At 57.2% G+C, this 11,203-nt stretch overlaps 1 protein-coding gene across 1 annotated transcript in view; it reads right to left on the bottom strand.

Moving 5' to 3' along the window:
• Nucleotides 1-442: 442 nt before the first annotated feature.
• IGF2R (insulin like growth factor 2 receptor) overlaps nt 443-11,203 on the bottom strand; it is a 94,598-nt gene continuing 83,837 nt past the window's right edge. The window contains exons 42-48 of the mRNA XM_090280052.1: nt 10,233-10,347; nt 8,913-9,059; nt 8,096-8,283; nt 6,926-7,112; nt 4,443-4,595; nt 2,851-2,920; nt 443-2,203 (exon numbers count right to left, since the gene is read on the bottom strand). Coding sequence (XP_090136178.1) covers nt 1,796-2,203; nt 2,851-2,920; nt 4,443-4,595; nt 6,926-7,112; nt 8,096-8,283; nt 8,913-9,059; nt 10,233-10,347 — 1,268 coding nt within the window. The 3' untranslated portion in view covers nt 443-1,795. The remainder of the gene's footprint in view (nt 2,204-2,850; nt 2,921-4,442; nt 4,596-6,925; nt 7,113-8,095; nt 8,284-8,912; nt 9,060-10,232; nt 10,348-11,203) is intronic.

Here is an 11,203-nt window from a genome sequence, read left to right as displayed (position 1 = left end):
CCGCAACGTTCTGCCCGCTTTCACGTAAACGCCCGGGAAGCCCTCGCTACCAGTCAGGGGTTTCGGGTGGAAGACTCTAGTCTGTGTGAGAAGCTGCCCGCGAGATGGGGCTTCACACCGGGTGTCACCCGGACCCACTCCACCATGTGGCTTTGGTGAACGGCGACACCCCAAGGCCTGCTTTCTTGGGAAAGCGAGAGAGACCAGGTCTGGATGGAGCCGAGAGAAGGCACGGTGGACGCAAGGTTAGCCCCACACATGGGGAAGACTCCAGAGAGAAAGCCGAGGGGCTGCGCACGAAGCGTCAGCGGGGACAGCGGGGACAGCGGGGACAGCGGGGCCCCAACGCGAAAGCTGCAACCTCCCAGGACAGCGGGGCGGCCAGACCAGCCACCGCTCAGCAACTTTTCACTCTCAAGGCGAAAAAGCAGTAACACGCCAGTTAATAATTTATTTTTTATTGAAATTATTGAATACTTTATATTACAGTAAATTTGATTGAAAAAAAATGAGGAAAAGAAATCAGTTTTAAAAAATACTCATGTTGAAATCAAAAGAGCCAGCCAAACTGAGTATACAAACCCACAAATGCTGTAGGGTGGGTTGCTTTTCAGTATATGACGACCATTGAGTCTATATACAATTCTATAATAAGAGAAAAGTCATTCGTTAAACACTTCAAGAAAGGAGCTGACGGGGGCGGGGCGGGGTGGGGCGGCACCCCAACCTCGGTGACCCCGCAGCTGGAGTCCCAGCGCGACACCTGGCGTGAGGGTCCGGCCACCAGATCCCATGCCATTTCCCTAAGTCACGCCCTGTGCAAATTAAGGCTTCTTATAGGTCGAATGGTTGATAAACACTTTTTTCTTTAAAAAAATAAGCACAGTTATGGTGGTACCGAGAGAACCCGAGGAGGTGAGAGCTGTAACGTTACTTTCTCCAGCATCTCAGCTCCGCTCTCACACACAAAGTCAATCTTTGGGTGAGTTGTTTGAATTCATCGGCCGCTGAAAGAAATACTGCTAACTGTGCTCTGTGCACCCAGGGCTCTAGATGTCATGCAGAAAGCTGCAGCCGTCACTGAAGGCATGGACCGGGCGAACCCTCCAAAGCCCAGGCACTCGGGGACCCCCGTACGGGCACATGTACACGTGCGTGTGCCCGTAAGAAACAAAGCCAAGAGGAAGAGAGACAAGATGGAGTATTCTAACATAAGAGGATACATAACTGAGCGGTTCAGAATCGCATATGAAACCATCCCAGCACGGCCAGCTTCCCCTGACCACGGAGGAGCCGCAGCCTCTCCTGGCGGCAGGAAGAAACTGCTGGGTGGTTTTTTTTTTTTTTTTTTTTTTTTTTTTTTTTACGCAAACCTGAGTAATTGTAAAAAGTCAATAAATAGGAGGAGAGAAGTAAATGCTAAAATATAATGGCCAAACACCCCACGGGGCCTAAAGCAACAAGGGCTTTCCTCAAAGAGAGCCCTCTGTCCCCAGGCGCCTGGCCCGGGCGCGGGTTATAAAGCGCACGGCCGCCATGTCTCCCGTGAGGGCTTGGGACAAAACGCGGGGCCCCAGCACCGCCCTTTGGCAGCTGGCGTGCTGCCTCGTCTGTGGCCGCAATCAACCACGGACGGGCGGTACCGGGCCTCCTCCCCCTCTCCCCCATCCTAAAACTCCTTCCCTTTTGTAATAGTTTTCGTTAAAGGCAAAAACGACAGAAGCATCATCAAGGCGAAGTCTTATTTGGTTGCAGGTGCCTGGGCCGCCGCCCATGCCCCCCGGAGGCACCAGGCTCAGATGTTCAAGAGGTCCTCGTCGCTGTCATCGTGGAAGGACGCCAGGCCGCCGGAGCTCCCGGGCTGTGGCGCAGAGGCCCTGGGTGGCAGCCTCCTCGCCTGCTCGCAGCCCACCAGCCCGGCCCTGTCGTCCCGGAGCATCTTCCTCTGCGGGGGTCTCATCGGGTGGGCGCCTTCTGGGCCAGTCCCTCTGCCCGAGTGGACGCGCACCTCTGGGATGGTCAGGACCTCATCCTCGCTGTCCTGGTCGTCCCCGTGCAGGGAGGTGAGGGCCTCGGCCTTCACGGACTTGGTGGTGATGTGGCCGTTCTCCTGCCCGTCCTTCCCGGGCCTCGGGATCGGCACCTGGACCTCTTCCATCAGCCACTCAGTTTCGTTCTCATCCACCTCCTCCTCCTTGTTGACCTGCCAGGGACAAAGCAGAGGTCCCGGAGCCCGCCGGAGGGCCCACTCTGCTCCCTCCCACCGCCCCCCCCCCCCCCCGAGTCACGGCCCACTTTCCCCTGCCCATGCGGCCACCACGGCCCCAGTCCCCAACCAGGGAGAGGAAGGCAAGGACCGGAACTGCCAGCTTCGGGGCAAACCAGGCAACAGGGTCCCTGGGGCAGGAGAGCAAGCCAGCGAGTCCGGGCCCCTCCTGCGGGAGCCGGTGCCCAGGGCAGGGACGTCCGCTGCTCAGGGGAGGCGTCTAACTGGGAGCCTTCTAGAAAGCAGCCTGGCAGCCCGCATGGGGAGCCCTGAGGGTGTCTGAGCCCTTCCGTCTTTCTCCTGGAAGTGGATCGGAAGGAAATGCCGCAGATGCCAGACGTGCAAAAGCCGCCGTTACCGCATCTGCTCTGTCAGCCCCGCTGAGCAGGGAGGAGCGACCCACAAAGGAAGGCCCTACGGGAACCAGCTGCGGCCGCGACGAGGAAAACTTGAAGGGGAAAAAAGACAGACGTGCTTGGGTTACAAGCAACTGGTGATGTTTTCCCTTTTCTATTTCCAGTTGCTGGTGATGGCATTTTAGCCACAGCCCGAGATCGGGGCGGGAGAGGGCGGCGGGACATTACCTTGGAGTATTTGTAGGATACGTTTGCGCTCCGTCTACAGCAGTTGGTGAGCTTACTCATCACCACTTCCCTGTAAGAGACCAGTTACTCCAGGCGGAACCAGCAGGGCAGGCGCCCCCCCCGCCCCCAGGCCCGCCGCCCCCAGCGCTAGCGGAGAAGCCTGCACCCCCCGGCGCACCCCGCCACGGACGGGCGCACTCACCCAGGATGGCAGGGTAAGAAACCAGCCCAGTGGCAGGAATGCCCTGGAACTGGAAGTGGATTCAAATCCCGCTCCACCTCTCAGAGCTTAGCAAGGCCTGGAGCAAGTCAGCCAGCAGCGGCACTTCCGCTTTCTCACGTATGAACGTGACGAGCCCACACCCTCCTGAACCCTGGGACCCCAGGGCCTGGCGACTGAGCCCAGGCCAGCTCACACCCAGACCCTCCGCTTGCCTCTGGCTCGCGTGGCAGAAACGAGGGCAGGGAGCCCGAAGCTGGCCTGCTCCTCTGCCCCGGGCCAGGCACGACCACACACAGGGCTCCGAGCTCCACGCCTCGGTCGTGTGACTTGAAAATCCACTGCAGTCACACACGATGAGTGACAAGCCCTTGCACCCAGAGAGGGGAGCAAAGAGGGCGGTGTCGTGCCTGGCACACGGTAGGTGCTTATTAAGTGATTACTTGACGGGAAGGAGGAAGAGGAGGAGACAAGAGGGCGGTGTCGTGCCTGGCACACAGTAGTTGCTTAGTAAGTGATTACTTTGATGGGAAGGAGGAAGAGGAGGAGACAAGAGGGCGGTGTCGTGCCTGGCACACAGTAGGTGCTTAGTAAGTGATTACTTGACGGGAAGGAGGAAGAGGAGGAGACAAGAGGGCGGTGTCGAGCCTGGCACACAGTAGGTGCTTAGTAAGTGATTGCTTGACGGGAAGGAGGAAGAGGAGGAGACAAGAGGGCGGTGTCGAGCCTGGCACACAGTAGGTGCTTAGTAAGTGATTGCTTGACGGGAAGGAGGAAGAGGAGGAGACAAGAGGGCGGTGTCGAGCCTGGCACACAGTAGGTGCTTAGTAAGTGATTACTTGACGGGAAGGAGGAAGAGGAGGAGACAAGAGGGCGGTGTCATGCCTGGCACACAGTAGGTGCTTAGTAAGTGATTACTTGACGGGAAGGAGGAAGAGGAGGAGACAAGAGGGCGGTGTCGAGCCTGGCACACAGTAGGTGCTTAGTAAGTGATTACTTGACGGGAAGGAGGAAGAGGAGGACAGAGTAGATCAGAAGGCAGTCTTCCCAGGACAGGTGTCGAGTGTTCTGCCCACCCTCGGACACTCAGACAGCAGTCCTGAAAACGGGGCAGCCAGGCAGGAGCCCAGAGAGCGCCGCCGTGCGACGTGAGCGGCGGGACCCAACCTGAGCACCTGAGGCAGGTTAAGCGGCTCTGGTCAGAAGGGACACCTCATCCCAGAAACGCAGACATTTACACAGCGCAACGGGACGCCACTTCCGGAGTTTTCGCGCTGGACTTTGGCTGCTGTTGGGCCCCCCCAAAAATCCCGAACCCAAGAGGCGATGCTGAGCCGCCGGCCTCGCGGCACCCCCACGCCCCTCTCCTTACCGCCTCTCCTTTTTGTAGAGCAGCAGCGTCAGCAGACAGGCCGTGAGGGCCACCAGCAGCAGGCTGAGGACGGCCCCGACCGCCTGGCTCCGCTCCGAGAGCCCCTTGTGCTCCTGCATGTCCTCGTCCACGTCCCCGCTGTCGAAGCCCACCCTGGAAGGGAGCCAGGTCACTCGGGGGCCCTGCCGCCACAGCGGAGACCCCAGCCCTCCCCAGAGCGGGGAGGGGCTCTGACCGCAAACGCCACACTGGGACACGAGACCTACCAGGCACCAGACCTGGGGAGACTGCCCTGATGAGGAGTCAGGCAGGAGCGTCGGGAAAGCGGGTTGGAAGACACCGCCTCGAGCTACACGGATGGTCATTAAGAGGCGAGAAGGCTGATCGCTAAGGGACACACTCCTCGGCCCATGCCTGTCCCTCTGGAGGGCCCTCAGGGCACAGAGGCCAAGACTTGGGGGGCCAGGCTGCCCACGCTCATCTCCCAGGACCCCAGCCCTCTGCTCCAGGAATACACCATCATCACAACCTAGTAACAGCCACGCCCCCCCCCAACACGTCCTCGTGGGGCACGACTTCAGCACGTCCCTGGCATGAGGGGTGGGGGGCCAAAGGGCACCACTGTGCCCGGCGGACATTCTCAATCCCACCCTGAGACCAAGAGGGCAGGGAGAGTGGCACAGCTGTGCCATCAGATGTCACAACCCCCACCCACAGGTGAGAAGAGCGGTGTCTCCCCGTGACCGTAAACAGCCCAGGAAGATAACCAATACGAAACTAGATACACCCTCACTGACTTCCTTTTCTGCCTAGAGAACGAGATGTTGGTGCAGTGACATGACACTCCTAGGGTTTCTCGTCTCTCAGCCCTCGGCCACCCGGGGCCACCAGGCCTACAGTAACAGAATCGTGCACAGAAATCCTCCCCCGCCCGGGGAGGCAGGCAGCGGCAGCAAGAAGTAGCTGGACTCCTCGGGGTAAGAGAGGGGAACTCAACAGGTCACACGCGTGTGAGGAAGCTGGGTGCTGAAGAGGCTGGCTCTTCATTCAGAAAAATATGTAATTCAAACAACTGGGGTCAGAGGGCAACCAACGACCAGACCACCTACTGTTCCAATCCAACGCCAGCTTATGCCCAATAATCTGGGTTCCCATGGGTGCATCTGTCCCCACCTGCTGAGGCGGGGATGTCACCCCGCACAGACATGTGCGCGTGCCCTGCAGACTCTGCCCCAAAGCCAGGAGCCAGCACAGCCAGAACCGCCGGGCCGCTCCGCAACACCTCACGTGCGTCGGGAGCTCCCTGTCACTCGGTTCTAAGCGTGTTTTGGCTTCTCCTTTTGGTTTCTGCTATGATCCATGAGTTCCTTAGAAGGGCATTTTAGTTTCCAACTGTACCCCTATTTTTCAGCTCATTTCTTGTCAGTGTCCCCAACGTCACTGCACCACGGGTGTCATTTATGTGGCACCAACGTTTAGGAATTTGTTGGGGCCTGCCTTACATCGCGTGCCTGGAAAACTTAGGACAAGGCTGACTTTTCTTTCTCGGGCGGGACTAGCACCCATGGAGAGTGAAGCGCGAAGCCGGTCGCTGTGGGAGGTCTCCGGGGTGGGCCGTGGACCCCGCCTGCCTGGCCCTGCCATGCTTTCTGCTGACCACAGGCTCCCCCGCCCAGCGGGCAAGGGCAACGAGGACGCGCAGGAGCAAACCTTCCTCCTGACCTTAGTCTCAGGGCGGAGAACGAGCTTCCATAGGGTGGTGACATGGGTGAAACAGGAAATAAAGGCCAGAGGAAAGCCACCTTAACATTTCGCTTTGGACAAGGGGCTCTAACTGTGACAGCGCGGCTGGGCCCAGGAGCCAAGGCGGGGACAGGGGGCCGGCTCCCTGAAGCCACAGGGGGGCTGGGATCGCCCTCCCCTCACCAGAAGGCCCTAAGAGCAGAAACAAAATTTCCCACCAAAACATGGCCTACAGTTTGATTTATATGATCTATAGAATAAGTTTTCATTCATTCACACGTGTCCCACATAATAATTTGTACTGGAACACAAATAGAAGATTTGCTGGGAACAAAGAGGGGACAAAGCCCCCAACCTCCCTGGGGCCACCAAAGGGAGATGCACTGACTCGGGGAGCCATGAGAAGAGAGGGGCACTCACAGCCCGGGGTGCACAAAGGCGGATGCTACTGGGAGTCGGGGAGCAGGGCGGGCGGTGACCCAAGCGGGCCAAGGACACAGTGCCGACAATCACTGAGCCGGGCGCCAGCCACAGGGGGCTTATTTACCTCTATCGCTTCTCTGGATTCTGTTCATGTTTGAATATTTTCCACAATAAAACACTGGGCGGAAAACACACACAGAAACTTATGCCTAAGCTAAGTTTTCAAAGAGGAGGTGGGGGTGCGGTCGGTAAGTGTCTATCTGAAGAGGAAAGTGACCGACAGCAAGCTCCTGCCGACCCCAGGACACCACACTTACCACAGAGGACACACGGCAGACGTGTACCAGGAGAAGAGATACTGGCAGTCGGCAGTCTCATGGCTGAACTCGGGCATCCCCTCCTTCTCCAAAGGGTCGCAGTGGAAGAAGATGGTGGAAGAGACCGTTTTTGTCTTGTCTTTTCCACACTTGGAGGACGAGGTGAACACCACATCCAGGTCACCATCTGTCAGGAAGGAAGGCACACACACAACCACAGTGACATCAGTGCTACCACTGCAGGTCGGCCGAGTTTATCTTTTCTGAGTCTACGGGAAGTTTGCAGACTTAAAAGCCACTTGACACGTATTAGGGAGCCCCTGCCTTAAGTCAGTGTACAAGAAAAACTGGAACCTTGCCCTGAAAGAGGTCTGGCTTTTGTCCTCAGCTAACAATATAATTTGGAGTGGCAGCTGGCCACAAGGTACCAGTCTACCTGGAGACTGAGATCAACCAAGTGGCAATGAACCAGCCAGCCAGCCAATCAACCAACCAACCAGCCAATCAACCAGCCAGTCATCAACCAACCAGCCAGCAAGCCAATCAACCAGCCAACCAACTAGCCACAGCCCCAACCAAACAACCCACCAACCCCATGCAATGGAGCCTCAATAACAGCCAGGCACCAAGGGCAGTGAGCTCCCTGGCCGGTGATCCTCAGGGTCTGTTACCACACCGATTCCACAGGGAGAGAATGACAGTGTCCCTCCCAACACGCTCCACGTGCCTCTTCCCTGGGCTGATGTTAATCGCTATCCTCCCACTGTAATAAACTAATCGCTCTCCGTGAGTCCTTCTGCAAAGTCCTTCTAGTGAATGATCAAACCGGAGGGTGGGGAGTGGGAACCCCGCACACTGGCGGTTGGTGGCAAGAACGAGGGAGCTCTGTGTGGATTCAGTCCCTTCCACACGCTGCAGACGACTCGACTGTCCCAGTCAGCCAGAGCCGAGGGCCGGGGGTTGGGCGTGAGTCGGGGCTGAGCACCGGGAGCCCCAGGGCCCGGATGATCCGGTCCGCTGGACGGGTGCATACAGGGCAAGAATCAGACCAGGGCTTTTGCTTTAAACTGTACCTGAGATTTCAACTGAAAGGGGCCAGTTCATGAACATTTTAAAGTTCTTTTTTTTGAAGATGTTAAATATGGAACCACAGTGGAAAAAAGCAATTACCTTGAATGTAGTATTTGGTATTATCAGAAGTACCAACTTTCCTACTGAAGTGCTGATCATCCGGCTTAATCTGGCATATGTTGGCCCCAGAGCAAGCCGGATTTTGGGAGTCTGTGATGGTAGAAAGCTGGATTTTGTACATGTACTTGTCCCCGTTTGTCCTTATGTCCCCAGAGGCACTGAACAACCTGAAGACAGAAAAGATGGCAGTGACTCCGGCCGTCCTTTAAGAAAGCCGTTTCCTACAGACCCGAAGCGCTGGGGGTGCGCGCGGCTGCCGGACACTCCCGCGCTCCCGGTCTGGGCAGCGCGGCCGTGAGCCCGCAGAGCCTCCGGCAGGCACCGACTGCCACCCCCACGGTCCCACTGTCCACGCTCCAAGCAGTGGGCCTTCTCTGGACTGGCCAGCAGCCCACGCGCTTCACCCTACCCCGGGCACGGCCAGTCACCTCGGCCACCGACCCCAAGAACCGCCCGGTGACACTGCCAAGAAACTGACTGGTTTTCAGAAGCTGATAAGCCCGCGGATCCCTGAGCAAAAACGGTTTCACAAGGTTTGGGCTTCGACCCCTGTGTTGATCAGAAGGTGAGCAGAGAGGGATGCTATTTTTACACTCAAGAGAATTCACCATCTTTGGCGTTAAAACTCAACAGCTGAGCAGTGCTTCCCTTGGTTGAAGCAAAATATGCTGACTGCCTGGAAACGGTAACCACGGCACACAGCCTGCTCCCTGCAGCGCCCCCCGCCAGGGCGGGGGCCGGGCCGCCCATCTGAGTAGAACCCACTGCAGTGCTCCAAGGAAAACGCTTCACTTACTTAAAGTAAATGTCTTCCAGGCTGACACTCTTGCCGTTGACCGGGTTGGTGATGGTCCCGTTCACCATCTGCACCTCCTGCGGCTTCACGGCGCAGGCAGCCCGCGACTCCCAGCTGAAGTAGTAAGTGCAGCTGTCCCTGTCAAACCTGGAAGGCGGTGCGGGGACACGGTCACGCCTGGCAGGCACGGTGACTGCAGCACAGAGCCTCAGTTCCGGAGGATGCACCCTGGCTGTTAGGGCCCCAGCCGACCGCCCGCAGGGGCCTCGGGTCCCAGGGAGTCCCCTCCCGTCCCTGTGAGGGGCTGGGACAGCTATTTTATTCACTTCCCTCAAGACCATAACGTGAAAGAGGACCAGCTAGTTCACCAGCAAAGTGAAAAAGCAGGCAAGAATTTAATACAATTTTTTAAATTTAAAAACCGTATAACAGCAAAAAGCTGACAAAATATTTGCTCCTACCGTGTTTCCCCGAAAATAAGACAGTGTCTTATATTAATTTTGCTCCTAAAGACGTGCTAGGTCTTATTTTCAGGGGATGTCTTATTTTTCCATGAACAAGAATTCACATTTATTGTTGAACAAAAAAGAAAAATCAACATTAATATACTGTAGTCATGTCATCACAGACATCAGCATAACCAGCCAAACTCTGAATTCCACCAAGAATTTTGGGGGAGCTGCAGCAAGGACTGCCGCTGGTCTTATTTTCAGAGGAGGCCTTATATTTCTAAGCTTGAAAAAAATTGCACGAGGTCTTATTTTCGGGGGGTGTCTTATTTTGGGGAAACAGGGTAGGGTTTTGAATTTTTATTTGACAAGCATTTCAGTCCCACAACTTGATTAAGCCGGGGGACCATTCCTGGGTCCACCTCCCCTCTTCAAGCCCCGCTCCAGAAGGAATCCTTCTTCCCAAAGAGTGGCTCACATGCTCCCCCTGGTGGCCAAACTCGCCCTCGCACCAGATGCAGAACTGCCTGGAGAATTCTAGCAGATTCCAAGAGCATCCCAGGGGCCAGCCCCGCCTGCCCCGGCTCCCAGGCATGCCACCCAAACACTGTCCTTGGCTGCCACCAAAATCAACGCCTCTTTGGTTCCATGACTTTCAAACACAGAGGCCAGTTAAATGCCGCTGTACATGGTTACATTAAGTCTAGAAATCATGTCCTCACATGTGTTCCTTATGGGAGCAGCCCTGCCCCCCACCCCTGGGCATGAAGTCTCAGTGCCTGCCCCTCCCAGCCATGACCACCAACACTCCCCCCCACCCCCCGCCCGGGTGAGTCCAACTGTGCTCCGGCCGCAGCCTCCGGGCCCTCACCTCTTGAAGATGGGCCTGCCTGCTGTCTTTGCGCAGGTCAGCTCTATGACACTGGAGGCGGTCTTGTTCTTACCACACGGGTCGCCTTTAGAATACGTAACGATGACTTTGTCATCTGAAACACACAAATGATCAAAGGGACGTCACTTCCAGTGCATTACGGAAAGCGCCAACGTTGGAAGTCAGAATCCATTCTAAGGACCAGGACAGGAGAGATGTTTGGTTTTCTGAAAATGTATCGCACGGGTCACCCACAGCGCCACTGCTTATGCGAGAGACCCGGTCTCAACCCCAGCCTCCTGCCCATTAGTGCCATGGCCCTCGTCGTGACCGGCCGGGCCTCATCTCCGCATGTGTGTGACCGGGACACGACCCGACCCTGCAGGCTTCCGAGGTGCCCGGAGAGTGCTGGCACCACGTGTACACACAGTGGGACCTCAATTAACAGCAAGTCTCATCACTGTACGTGCCACTGCTTTAAAGAGACGTTCTTAAACTGCTGGAGTGCGGAACCAGACAAGCGCTGGCCTGAACCGGTGGGCACCACTCCGCCCCCACACCTCACCCCACGCAGCTGTGAGCATCACACACACGCAAAGCACTGCTGTCGATCCGTGTTAGTTCCTCCACCCTATGGGTGTACCCCTAAAGGAACAGGGGGGCCACTGAAACTGTCCTTAGAGGGCAGTCCTATGGGGGGTCAAAGAGCAAGATCCCCTCTGGCATGTCAGGGACCAGGAGGCTCCTGTGAGCTAAGCTCTCAGTGAAGCCGTGAGGGCCCCGGCCTCCCGCAGGTGGCTGCCCCGCAGCCACTGCAGCCGTGCAGTTGTGGGAAGGGCTGCCCCCCGCCTGGGCCCCGGGAGCAGCCGCCACGGCAGCGGTCACTGAAGCCCCCAGGGGCTTGGCGGCACTCCTGCCCGTGGCGACTCTCCCCTCGGCCCACAGGATCTGGGGTGACACTCGGCAAGGCC

The sequence above is a fragment of the Furipterus horrens genome, unplaced genomic scaffold (genome assembly GCF_987537825.1).
Source record: "Furipterus horrens unplaced genomic scaffold, mFurHor1.1.pri manual_scaffold_6, whole genome shotgun sequence".
NCBI lineage: Eukaryota > Metazoa > Chordata > Mammalia > Chiroptera > Furipteridae > Furipterus > Furipterus horrens.
The sequence above is the reverse complement of the archived record's forward strand: the minus strand, read 5'-3'. Positions and strand labels throughout refer to the sequence as shown.